The following is a 14322-nucleotide window of genomic DNA, read 5'->3' on the forward strand; positions in this document are numbered from 1 at the left end:
CCATTTAGTTTTTACATAGGTTTGGCAGAGATACACATATCCTTCTCATACCTGCTTGTGTTTTGAGTTCTTGAGTTTGTGTTTTGTTATTTTACCTGGTCTAGGCCTTTGTTTTCTGTCTCCCTGCACCCCAAGCCCACACCTGTTCTGTGTTTTCCTCTGACTGTCTGGTCACGTGTGTCATTGGTTCCCCCTGCAGTCCAGTTTTGTATTTAAGCCAGTTTGTTTCTTTTGTTCCCCGCTGGTTCCTTATTTGTTGTTTGTGTTTGTGTGCTCGCCTGGTACCCTGTCCGTGTCCAAGCCATGAGCAACTTTATCAAAAAAGTTGATAAAGTGTTGTCTTACCTGCGAACTTCGAGCTTCAGGAGCTCTTCCCCGCATATTGGTCCAACAGAAACCCACATTATGACAGAAGGAACCAGCCAATGGGACCAAGAGGGAGGAATGGTGAGGGAATTCAAGAGGGGAGAGGTTTTGGCCAAATTATTTTTTCACTTGGTGACCTCTCCCAGCACACCATGGAGAAGGCTGGAAATAGCTAGCAGCTCCCAAGACTGGCTCGAGGTAAGGAGGGATTTTTTCCCTGATCCTCGGATTCACCACACCATAGAGGCCGAGCAACAAAGGGCCCTAGATGAAATCGTTGCATCTATGAGGAGATCTCCTGCTCCCTCTTCCACCCGCCTCTCCATCGAAGCTTGACACGGTTTTCCAGCTCATGACTTCGCTCCTGATCAGCCATCGCCGCTGCTCCCAACTCATAATCCTGTTCCTGGTCCAGTTCCGGAGGGGTTCATGAATGAACCGCCCTCACACCCCGATCCTGTTCCTGGTCCTGTTCCGGAGGGGTTCTTGGATGAATTGCCTCCGCACCCAATCTGCTGCAGATCTCTACGGCCTCGCCGAAGGTCGGAGCGGTCTTTGCACCATGCCTCTGAGCTCCACCATGGGTTCTCCTGGTCCCGCCACCGGCCGTCAGATCATCGGCCCCTACGTCGCCGGCCCGCTGACCGCTGGATCTGCCGGGGACGGCCATCGGTCCGGCCACCTGAACTCAGGATCTGCCAGGGTCAGCCTCCAGGCCAGCCGCCTGAACTCTGGGTCTGCCGGGGACGGCCTCCAGGTTGGCCGCCTGAACTCTTGCCCTCTTTCCGAAGCCCCCTCCACCCGCCCTGGTCGGATTGTTTTGTTTTTGGTTCTTGCCCTCCTTCCGAGGCCCCCTCCGCCCGCTCTTCTGTGTTTTCCCCAGTTGGGACTCCAGCCATGGGGACAACATGAATGGCCAGTACGAACTTTTCTGGAACTTTCAAAATAAATCGCATTAACCTACTTCCAACACAGCCAGAAACGGAATAACAGCTGACTTCCCGTGACGTCACTGTCAGAATAAAAACCCCGCCTTTTCAACAAACTGACCTCTTCCACGCAGGTCCCTAGAGCAACTGGACGGAGGGACAGAGCGCACTAATGTCTTTTTGCTGGCAAACAGACATAACTCTTCAAACTGGATCCAAGAGTGTCATACGATCACGCTATCATATGCCCTGAGTTAAGAAGGAATGAATTGCTGTTTGTGTATCCAGTATTCATTCATGAACCGGGGTAATTAAGGTACAAGCATTGTTTGACTTTTCTCTCTGAGGATTACAGAGGCAAACTGTGTTCCAGAGAGTTCCCAGCAGAGACCCTGTCTCTACGATGCCGAGTGGAGCAGTTTTCCCGGTCTGAAGGAAGGACAACGGGAGCGTATCACTATGGTTACAGCAGTTACGTGCAGTTTGGCCGGCCGACAGAACGAGCCGCCCGCCCTCCACAGCTACGGAGGTTAGCTGCAGTTAACCCTTTGTTCACTGTGGAAGCTTCCTTCAACTTCGTCGATTCGGACAACTTTTTCTCAGCAAGGTTCACGTAAGAGGTTGTGTTTTGGGCAGAGAGAAGTAGTTTAGAGTGAAATAATCTAAACATTTTTCGTTTATGACGTTTGGTTTTGTTTGTGTTGAAAACTCAGCCATCTTAGTGCTGGCAGATTATCTGCTCAGCACACGTGCTCACTTTGTGTTCTGTGGGGTTTTTTTTAAGTTAAGACAAACTTTATTTAAAGGGTGATTTTATACATAGAAGATCGGCCATAACGCGCTGTTCACGCTTATGCATTTTAACCCTGTTATTAATGGTATTTTAAAGGTATGTGTTTGATTCTGATGATAAGCTATAAGCTTCTATTGTTAGCTTTAACTGCTAACAGCTAAGAACACGTGCTCACCTGCTAAAGATCATTTACCCAAAAAGGTTGTTAGTTTTCAATTTAGTAAAATAATATTTCCCTAAATATTATTTTACTAAGCTTGATAACTAAGTAACACAATTAAGCCCATTTCTAAAAGATTTGGTTCTTATTCAAAATAATACTTCTTTAAATATTATTTTAATAAATAAAGGCAGCTAATTAAACACTGTTGAGAATTGGTCATCCAGAAGGTTGGTTTTATTCAGCAAATCATTCTTTAAAATATAATTTTATTAAAATAATATTTTATCTGATCTTGCATTGTGAATGGTTGTCTAAAGGTATGCTGATGATTGCTTAAGTTGGTTCCAAGACTAACTTAACTTCAATTCCAGATTCTTCAAGATAATCCTTGGTTCTCAAATAACATTGCATGGTAATGTTGCATCACTCTTTCAGTCATGGTTTTCAACCATCTTTGATCAGCTTGTTTATATTGTACATAACCCATTAGTCTTCCCTATTCTTTAATTCTGCTTGGTAGTTTAGTTGGATTGTTTTAGCATAGTAAAGAGTTTGTTGATTGAAATATGTTTGACTTGAGTTGACTTATTTTAAATTCTTGTATTTAAAGCATTGGTGTGAATTCATTCCATGTGTGTGCAGAGTTTTGCTGTTCAATAATGTCAGAGCTCGTCTCACACCTTTCTATTTTGTCCTTATACCACCGCCTTACTAGGCTGGTATTCACAGGACAACCCTTAACAGACCGAAATATTATTTAATAAATATTAAAGTATTCATATTAAATGTTAAATAATATATTCATATTCACAACGGCCCTGATTGTCTGGTCACGTGTGTCATTGGTTCCCCCTGCTGTCCAGTTTTGTATTTAAGCCAGTTTGTTTCTTTTGTTCCCCGCTGGTTCCTTATGTGTTGTTTGTGTTTGTGTGCTCGCCTGGTACCCTGTCCGTGTCCAAGTCATGAGCAATAAAGTGTCGTCTTACCTGCAAACTTCGAGCTTCAGGAGTTCTTCCCGCATATTGGTCCAACAGAAACCCACATTATGACATATCTTGACTGAGGTGGAAGACAAAGAGGACGTTTTGTAAACAGTTGCAGCAGGATTTAGACGTGGTTTGCCACATACATTACCTCAAACTCCCATTACAATGAACTAAAAACAATCTAAGAATTCTGATGGCTGCACTCAGCGCAACAGATGACCAATCAGCTCTCCCCTTTATACCCATGCATCACCACTTTAGCGCACCAGAACAGTCATGAGCAGCTGGTGATTGATGTTGGGCTAAAATTAAAACGGCCCTTATATAATGTGGAAGTGAAAATCACCCATGCACAAACTGACGTGGATAAATCATTTCCCCCCTCAGCTCCTCAAGGAAAGAATAGCATATCCATCCTAACAGGACGCGGTACAAGCTCTTATTTTCACTTGGTGCCGTGGCCTCTGCCTGACACTGAACCGCGTTAGAAACCGCATTTCGAGGCAACAATAGTGGGCCTGCGGGGGTTCTTCTGCGCCTCGCATTGATTTGTCCTTTTGAATCTCCGTGGCGTTAAAGGTTATAATGCATAGGGTAATTAATGTCATTTATCACTTGTTTGATTCTGTCGCTGCTTCCACCTGACAGGCCTCACATGCGCGAGCCGTTAGCCAATGGGAGCGCGAGAGGCTTTGTAGCTGAGCGCAGGCACGTGGCTCACACCTGCAGGCTGCTGTGTTTGTCTTTCAATCTGCTTTGGAGAAGAAGAAGAAGAAGAAGAAGAAGGATAAGGCGAGACTTTTTGTTTTAGTTTATAAAAAGTTCTATAGGACCCGAATCAATCAGAATCTATTCTTCCTACTTTTCTCCTCCCACAGAAGGAGTCAGTTATGGACGCCCATATCCGCCACTTCAAATAATAATATAGACAACTGGACATGAGCTTCATAGTCATAAACATAAGATAAAAGTTATGATCTGGTCTATTAAAGTTATATTTTCAGTATACACATCCATATTTATGATATACAAATAATTTTACATTTCAAACCCAAAATTATGAGATTCAGAGTGACACATTTGACAAACATAATTACAAGATGCAATGTCACAGGTTTTTTGCATTAAAAGTCATACTTTGACTATCAAAATCACAATTATGGGATGCAACCTCCCAGTCATGAGATTCAAAGTAAGAATTCTGAATTTCGAACTCATTATTTTGACATGTGGACGTTTAATCATGAGATGCAACGTCAACAAAATTCAACTCATAATTTTGATTTCCATCAATAAATCTGAGTCAGAATTTTAACATTAAGACACTTTTGACTTTCATAACTGAGTTGCAAACTCCTAATTATAGTTAGTCGTAATTTTGAATTTCAAGTTCATAATTGAGATAAATTGTCATAATTCTGATTTTCACAGTCATATTTATGAGAGTTTCACAATCGTGAAGTTACTAATTATCATTTTAACATTCAAAGTCATCGTTTCAACCTAAAGTCATACAATTAAGATGTAAAGCTTATAAAGTTGACTGTCAGACTGAGATATTAGGTCAAAATTACATGTCACCTTATCATAATTATGACTTTAAGATCAACATGATGGTATAGAAAGTCAAAATTGGCTCATAATCAGGTGAAAAGAATCACATCAAGTGAAAATAATGACTATTCAGCTCATGCCATTTTTTCTTTAAAGTGCCAGAAAAAGACTTCTATTGCCAAGTGAAATTAATCATCTTTATTTCTCCTTCTGCCTACCTGAATTTGGCATCGGGTGTTTGTTTACTAGAGAATGTCGTCCGTAATTCGCATAATGAGGCGCAAAAACTCTGCACAATAGCACACAATGGGGTGCTGTGCCCCCCATTTTCGAAGGAGATGGGCTTCTTGATTGACCTGTGTGCGCCGTGAAAAACACAGCCGGGGATACAAGCAGCCAGGTTTTTATTTAGATTGATCTCAATCGGGCAATGAGAATTTTGACCCGCCTCATTGTCTCGCTGACTTTCCCCGAGCTATATTTCAAAGTGTCCCTTTGAGTGAAGTGAATTGCAGCACTCCCCACCCCACAGCCCCCACCCACGTTCCCCTCTCCGTCCTCTCTCTCTCCGCCCAAGGCACTCTGAGCTATTATTGGTGTATGCAAAAGAAAACAATGCGATGCATGAAACGTAATATTAATCTCCCCGCCCTGAATGCGGACAAAGCGCCGTGGAAGGTGCGCGTCAATAATGGTTATTGAGTGCTCACCCAGCTGCGCAATTTTCCCCGTGTGCACAACCAAGTCGGGAAAAGGTCACGCATGGGGCTTTGAATAGAAGAAAAGCTCCCTCAATTACCGCCCCGCACACTTGTCTCCCTCTCACACACACATATACACACGCAAGATAAAGAGAAGAATCGACACTCTGCAAAGACATAATATAAATAGGTTTAACTTTATTTATAAAAAAAAAAAAAAACAACCTCGTTTTATACAAAATATATCTGTTAAAATTGAATATTTACATTTTCGGCTACGAGAAACAAGTGCATACATCAATAAAATGTCTCTATCAAAAAGAAGAAAAACACACTACAATCTGTCACAGGTAGTCATACACGTCACACACGCCATACCTGACAGCTGCTTATCAGGGCAACAACGCTGTCAGAAAAGTAGCAATGATAACATTTCTGTTTGGCTCATTGTACAAAAATAATGCCTCCGTGTTAAAACAATTCGTCCTATGATACAGTGTTATAAAATGTAAGCTACTACGTCATAACTGAAAAAAGTCTGTTGACGCGTCATCTTCCAGGAGGAAAAAGTGCAGCAGGTGAGGAAGGCAGTCCGTGTTTCCTGCAGGAATTTCAGCACCGTCTTCGCAGGAGCCTTCCGCGTCGCAGCTTAATTGCACTTAATCAAGCAGAGCGTCAACATTTCCACGCGTAACTGTGAGTCCAGCTCCTCTCTTTCTTTCGGGGAGGGCGCTATTTATCTGCGACAGGATGCTCCCTCTCTCGCTTTCTCACTATTGCTTTGCTCCCTCAGAAGCTTCAAGGGAGACGCATCACCTGCAGGCACAGCGTGCAGGCTAAAGAAAGCTGTGTCAGCACTTCTGTAAGAAGTCTGATTTATGCCCAAGTGTTTGATTGCGCGCTGACAGCATCAGTATCTGTCAAACCAGGTTGTAAAGTCCAACAGTTCTTGCTCCTCTGAGCTCAGAGGCTCGTAGCCACCTTCGTCTGATGAGTAGGTGGAGTGAGGTGACTCCGGGTCGGCGGAGTAGCTGTTGGAGAGCGTCGGGGACGGCAGCCCGCACTGGAACGCGGCCGAGACCGCGTCGTGCTCGTCGAGGAGCTGCTGCAGAGCCCTGATGTACTCCACCGCGGATCTCAGCGTCTCCACTTTGCTCATTTTCTTGTTGGCGGCGCCGTTCGGAACGTGCTGACGCAGCGTCTGGAAGCCCATGTTGACCTGCTTGACCCGGTTCCGCTCCCTCTCGTTTCGTCGGGCAACGGCCACGGGTTGCTGCTGCGGGATGGAGTAGCCGAGCCCGTTGAAGCTCAACCGCCGCTTGCAGCGCAGCAGCTCCGGGGAGCTGGAGCGCTGTCTCTTCAGCACCTTGGTTTTGCTCTGGAAGGAGACGGCCGCGCTGGTGTTCGGGTGTGCGGCGGGTCCCGCTGAGTCCTGGGCCGGGGCGTGAAGGCTGATGGTGGCGCGTCCAAAGGTGAAGGCTGTCTGCGTGGTTGTGATGGTCGCAGTTTCCATCTCGCTGATAGATCTTCTAACCTGATGAATTCAGGGAGTAAGTGAGTGGGTTGGCAGTGTTCAGCTCTCGTGTCCTTCGCGTGGGGACCGTGTGGCTAACTCTCTGTCCAACTCTCTCTTGACTGCTTACATTCCACGAGCCGATCTGACCCAAACTTTGGCAGCACTCCTCTTTTTCAACACGCGCCCCAGCACGCACCCCACCCACACCCCTCTTTTTGGGGAGACGCACGCTTTTCGTGGCGAGGCCCCGCCCCCGCTGTGTGATTCTCCTGCACGCCCGACTCCCCCCCGGGCCAGGCGCGTGGCTCAGGGAGCTCAATAAACAATCCCGAGCTTTCACTGCGCCGGGAGCACGCGCTGGGCTCATTTACATTCCAATGTCTCCAACTTGAAGGCCCATTGGTCGATTCAAACGGCCTGCAACCGTGCGAAAAGAAAGAAAAGGAGAAAAGAAAAATACAGACAGAAAGAAGGAAAAGAGTGGAGAATAAAGGAAAAAAAAAAAAAAACCTGCATAGTTTGGTTCTTTGAAATGCCTTTTGAATCCAACATTGTAACTCTGGCACGTCTTCAAATTATCGGTGCCCCACCACCACTTTCTCCTGAAGCTATTTACAATCACAAATTCCAAGAACGCTCACTGCCGTATCTGCGCGACACAACTCACAGAGAAAAATAAATAGCAAGCGTGTCTCAAAGCGGAAAAATATTTAACAGTTATAAAGCTCGCAGGGGGAGCAGTTCCTGTAAAGTTAACATCAGTTTCAATGTAAGTAGATCAGACCTCTGGACTCACAGCAAAATCCAGCTTAGTTCTAAAAAGTTGCAAAACTGTTTGCTTGCAGACATATAGGTTTTACACACTGTGGATAAAGGCAAAACCTGGTTCAAAAGTCCAGAGTCACCGAAGCAGAATTTCAGCACCACCTCTGATTGGACAGTCGAACGGAGTAACAAACTTTGCAAGTTTTCCCCAGTTAACCTCAAAATGTGTCATTTTGGAATATTATTATTGCTTTTTTTCATTTTATTTCCTGTCGTTAAAGATAAAATAAAGCTGTTGCTTATGTTTTAAAGTCTTTTGAGTAAAAACCGCTAAGAAGTCAGCATGGAACCGGCTATATGCAAACAATAAAAACGTGTCTCCGGCGCACTCTGGTGGATTTAAAGAGACATTACAATCCAACTCGGAAGTGAAACAAAACCACACCAATGAATCTCGGTGTACTACAACTGTACTGTCACTAGTGGACTCCCTTTGGTGTTGCTCAAAAGAAAATTGAGTATTGATTATTTGCAAAACAATACAAACAATTAACTGTGATGTAGAGGTAATAAGCTCCAACAGCCAAAAACATCAAAAAGTTTGTAATATTTGGCTTTTGGGTGAAATGTATGGAAAATGTAAAACGTTCAGGCTACAGTGATTTTACAACATGAAAATAGGGCATTTACGTAGAAGCATGCAATGGTGATTTCCTCAAACAAAAGCAAATAACTGGTGGGTATATAACAAAAAATGTCAGTGTCTAAAAACATGAGAAAATTAAGCATCAATTATAGCTTGGCAATGATGTCTCATGCTGTTCACAAGTCTTCTTATAGTCCACCGAGGCATGGCATCCCACTCTTCTTGAAGGGCGGCCCTCAGGTCATTGAGGTTCTAGGGTACAAAGTTATGAACATCTAGACAGCGACTTAGCTGATCCCATAGGTTTTCTATTGGATTCAGGTCTGGAGAAACTGCGGGCCAATCCATTTGAGGTACCCCAGTCTCCAGCAGCCATTCCCTAATGATGCGACCTTGATGAGCTGGAGCAAGGTCATCCATGAAGATGAAATGAGGCCTTTTTTTTTCATGCAGGGCCACAATGACTGGATTAAAGATTTTATTCAGGTAGAATAGGCTGGTCATTGTACCATTCACAAAGTTTAGGGCAACTGTGTATTGTCTAGACACACCTGCCCACACTGTAATACCACCTATACCAAAGGCTCATCTGGTGACAACAGTGGCTGATGCATAGCACTCTCCTTGACATCTCCAACATCACTGGCAGCCATCGTTTCTGCTCAACGTTAATTGACTTTCATCAGAGAACAGCACTAAGGCCCACTGGTCCCTCGTCCAGCTCCCTGGCCCATGCAAGACGGTGGTGCCTGTGCCAGGTGGTGTGGTCAGGAAACCCTTGCAGGTCGTCTAGCACGCAGGCCACGCTGATGTAAATTGTTTTCAATCCTTAAATGTGCCTGGTGTGGAGTGGCATTCGTCATCCTGTTCCACAGGGCAATGTTCATAATGAAGCGATCATCAATGTGGGATGTGGACAAAGTTCACTTTTAAAGGTCAGTCAGTCATTTTCTACCGCTTATTCCATAGTGGGTCACGGGGGAGCTGGTGCCTATCTCCAGCAGTCTATGGGCGAGAGGTGGGGTACACCCTGGACAGGTCGCCAGTCCATCGCAGGGCAACACACAAACAACCATGCACACACTCATTCATACACCTAAGGACAATTTAGAGTGACCAATTAACCTAACAGGCATGTCTTTGGACTGTGGGAGGAAGCCGGAGTACCCGGTGAGAACCCACGCATGCACAGGGAGAACATGCAAACTCCATGCAGAAAGACCCCCGGTCAGGAATCGAACCCAGGACCTTCTTGCTGCAAGGCAACAGTGCTACCAACTGCGCCACCGTGCAGCCACTTTTAAAGGTTATAGTGCATTTTAGGTTCATCCTGAAATTTCATCTGAAAGCCGAATATTTGCTAAATGATAGGCTCAGTGTGCAAAGTTTCAAAAGTATAAAGAAACTGTTTCTTACCGTGGTTATCATAAAAGGCAATCAATATTGGACTTTAGGGTTATAGTTGGTGACAAAATCTCCAACAGTCTCACTTAGAATTGTGATTTCTTGGAAGATTCTTGTTTTTTTTTTGTTATGTTGTATGACTTTACACAATGCAAGGGTTTCCAAAATGTGGGCCGGGGGGCATTTGTGGTAACTCGACTGATTTTATGTGGCCCCACGACTGCTATTTAAGAATAATAGAATTTGACCTCTCCAGCACAAATGGCTGAATCAGATGGAGACAAAGCCAAAATTATTAGACAAATTTAAATCTTCTTACAATGAATAATGTTTGGTACGACACAAAGTATTTGCCTTTTGATAACCATGCAGCAACTGTTTTTAAAGAAGGAGTGACCCCAACGTTGTTTTTAATGCTGAAAATAGTTTTATTTTGAGCAAGTAAAAAAAATCTGAATATATCTTTTGTTATTTAACTTAATTTTATGTTTTTGTGATTATATTTTTTCAGCCCGGAGTCACTTGACAATTTTGGCCTACGTGACAAGAAGTTTGGACACACCTGTACTAATTTTTCAAACCGTCTGTCAGGATTCCAGCTGTTAATCCCTGTGTTTTTGATCATTTGCTACCCTGAATTACAGAGTATTAGTACTTTTTTATTAATGTGAAAATGTCATTCTACAATACAAACCAAAAAACAGTTTATCAATATTCAAGTTATGTTTGAAAATAACTCTTTTTGTCTCATATTTAAAAAAAAACAACTGTTGAACTGGGTTCTGGAAACAATTTTAACTTATCTCCACATGGTAACATGCTGGCTCAGAGACTAGCTTGTTCCCTGTTTGAATTTGACTTCTATACAGTTTCCCCTTGTCATTGATCTTATTTGTGGCGTTCATTAACAGGAGTTCGAGATGCAGTCACAGAGACGTGGGTTTGGGACCCTCAGGATGTTATCTTTGCTTTTTAAAAACCTTGTGGCTCTTTTGGTGTCTTCGGGCCATAATCTTTAGCTTGCACTGGAGCTGAGTGTGAAGCAGCAGCAATGAGAGTCAGCTTCTCTAAGTCTGAGGCCGTGATTCTCCTCTGAAAAAAGGTGGTTTACTCACTTTGTATTGGGGATCAGTCTCTGAGTTCAAGAATCGTAGTGTGTTCAATCATTGGCTGGACTTGGCCTTATAGATGGGGTTAAGAGGTCTGTTGTCCCGAGAGAGCTTGGAATAGACCTGCTGTTCCTCTACACCAAAAGGACTTAGACAAGGTGTTTCTAGCATCTGATCTGCCTTGCTTTGGTGGTTTTCCAGGCCTGTCCCATTGGGAGGATTCTTTGTTCCAAAATATTTGTGGGCATCACAGTATTTAACAAAACTCTCCAGGATTAAAGGACTAATGTCTCAGCAGGACCTTGAAAAACTAATTCATGCATTCATCTTTAGTAGAATTTATTACTGCAACGGTGTCTTCACAGGTCTGCCTAAAAAGTGGATCAGACAGCTGCAGTTGATCCAGAACACTGCTGCCCGCGTCCTCACTAGAACTAAGAAAGTGGAGCACATCATGCCGGTTCTAAAGTCCCTTAAGTGGCTCCCTGTAGCTCAGAGAATAGACTTTAAAATACTTCTGTTAGTCTATAAATCACTGAATGGCTTAGCACCAAAATACATTACAGACTTGTTGTCAGTGTATCAACCACCCAGACCTCTCAGGTCTTCTGGCTCAAATCTACTCTGCACACCCAGAACCAGAACCAAACATGGAGAAGAAGCTTTTAGTTCTTATGCTCCACTAATTTGGAATAGACTCCCAGAAAACTGTAAAACCCCAAGTTGCTTTAAATCAAGATGAAACACTTATTTGTTTAGAGTGGCCTTTGACTGGGCCATCTAAGCCTAATTAGTTACGTTTTCAGTCCAATTTTCCTTTTATTTTCTAATCCATCATTCTATTCTCTTTATTTTATTTTTTTTAATTACCTCTGTTGTCTGATTTTATCATTTGATTTGTTTTTCTGTGTCTGTGTCTGTATCTGTGTTTATTTTCTTTGTGATTGTATGTACAGAAAAGCGCTATATAAATTACCTTACCTTACCTTACCTTACCTTACCTTACCTTACCCTTACCCTTACCCTTACCTTACCCTTACCCTTACCCTTACCTTACCCTTACCTTACCCTTACCTTACCCTTACCTTACCCTTACTTTACCCTTACTTTACCCTTACCCTTACCCTTACCCTTACCCTTACCCTTACCTTACCCTTACTTTACCCTTACCTTACCCTTACCTTACCCTTACCTTACCCTTACCTTATAAAGGAAAATGGCATTTTCATTGTTCTTTGATATCCATGAAGTTGAGATTTATTTTGTAAGTCTTTTCATAAGACATATGTAGAAAGCATTGTTTTCAGCTTCTTCAAAGCCAAAATGTTTGGCAGTTTAATAAAATAGTTTTGTGTCATGTCTATACTGAACGCCTTTCAAATGCCGTAATTCTTTATTTACTGCCAGGAATTTTCACTCTTCTTGTTATTATTGCATTGTCACCAGCAGGGGGCACCTGGAGAAATCTCTAGTTCCTCAGGTTGCTCTGCAGTTATTATTGGTGTTATGGCAGCTCTTATTATATTTACTTTTAATATCCTGATCACAAAAAAGCCTAATGACACTGAACACAAAGTTCATTTTAAAATAATAATTCATGAAAAGTGGAGTGAATCGAATTGATTAGTTAAGATGTCAATTTGCATTTTTTTTTATCTCACCTGTTTGTGAATGTATGCTTTTTAAACCAGTGATATTCACTGTGTCTCAAAGCAAAATTCTGAAGCAGAATAAATATTTCAGTCATGGTCTATTTAGCTTCTAAATGAAAATGCAACATTTCAGTTTAGCAGGAAAACTTTGAATATTGTCAACTAAATGTAAGAAGTACCGCTGGTGTCTTAAGAAACAGTTGATCCTATCTGGTTAAACTTCATATCTATAATATGACACATTTTCACCACAACAATGTTTATATCTCAGTTTCTATCCTGTGAAGAAATACACTCATTGTACTACGCTGACGCCTGCCAGGCTCTTAGTAACAGGTAAAGATGTGGCTAATTACGGGAAGGCAGCAGTTTCTTTAAGGCAAATGTAGTGTCTGGTGTCTTATGCAGAATTACACTTTAAGACACACGTGCAGGACAGATATTGGACAACTAGAGATCTGTGGCCCTGTGGTGGAAATTTGGCAAAGATAGACAGATGAAGATAGAGATAAAATTAGAAGAGGGAAATGAATGGGTGAATAGAGACCAAGAGTGTTGTAAGAATTACCCAAAGAAATCCCCTAAAAACAATGTAAGAGTTACAAATGTCTGCAGCTGCACAATGAAAGTTTGTCTTCTATGTACTAGTTGCCAGGTTTCATTTTCACACTAAGTATGCCAGCTTAAATCAGCATACTGTTAAAAAGTTCTGTTTATTTTTATGGCACTAATTCACAACTAATGTCATCCAAGGGTACTCATACAATATTCCAATCTGTCTAAATAAAATTTAAAGCAGTCAAAATCATATCAATCCAACCCTATTATATTGCCAGATTCAAATCAAAGTACACACAGAAAAATGTAATCAAAATTAACATAATGAAGTCAGAGTCAGCTAATCATTTAATCCTGCTGGTTCAAATAGTATATCTAATGAAGCTAAGCTGACTACTCTGCAGTAATCCATCATCCTGAGCAAGCATGTCGCCACAGTGAAAACCACTCCCATTAAATACAAAGAAACCTCCAGCAGAACAGGCTTAATATGGGCCACCGTCTGCCGTGACCTGCTAGTGATTAAGAGTACAGAAAAAAGACATAAAAAAACCCCCACTGGTCCAATAGTACTTTCGATGGCAAACACAAAAAATGGGCACAGAGCATATTGCAACAACAGCTTCGACCACTACGGACACATGGCTAAACACAGAAGTATGGGGGTAAGCTCTATTTGAAAGAAAAACAAAGAAAGAACTAAGTGTTTATACAAACACAATGAATAAGCTAGAAGTACTCTTTATGAGGAAGAAAAACAAAGTGAATACACATGGCTAATGGTGCGTTCACACCACACATGGATTCTGCGAAAGGAGCGGCCAATTTACATGTTATCCCTATGTAGAGGCGCAGGTTCAGAACCCAGGGACATTGATGTCGGCGGCGTTTTTCGGCTCTCCACAGGTAAAACACCGTGATTATCCATGAAATCCATGTCCGCCATGTTCAGTTGAAACCAGCAAGCAGCAGATGGAAGCTTCTCCTATTTGATGACGCGGTGAAGCGTTGCCGCTTGTTGCCAAATGCCAACGCGGAGTTCACGTGGAATGTCAAGCGGGCAATAGCACACAAATGAGGCAAAAAATTAGCAGAATCCGCGTTTGGTGTGAATGCAGCATTATGCCTACTGGCTTCACTCAGGAAAGAAACTGGGCTAAATACAGAACCACTAGTGCAG

General features: G+C 42.7%; 1 protein-coding gene across 1 annotated transcript; it reads right to left on the reverse strand.

Moving 5' to 3' along the window:
* Positions 1-5670: 5670 nt before the first annotated feature.
* On the reverse strand, positions 5671-7704 carry ascl1b (achaete-scute family bHLH transcription factor 1b). The gene has a single exon (XM_047349669.1). It carries the CDS (start codon positions 7003-7005, stop codon positions 6403-6405), a length of 603 nt encoding a protein of 200 aa, XP_047205625.1. The 5' UTR covers positions 7006-7704; the 3' UTR covers positions 5671-6402.
* Between the last annotated feature and the right edge of the window lie 6618 nt (positions 7705-14322).

The sequence above is a fragment of the Girardinichthys multiradiatus genome, chromosome 2, assembly GCF_021462225.1.
Source record: "Girardinichthys multiradiatus isolate DD_20200921_A chromosome 2, DD_fGirMul_XY1, whole genome shotgun sequence".
Taxonomy (NCBI): domain Eukaryota; kingdom Metazoa; phylum Chordata; class Actinopteri; order Cyprinodontiformes; family Goodeidae; genus Girardinichthys; species Girardinichthys multiradiatus.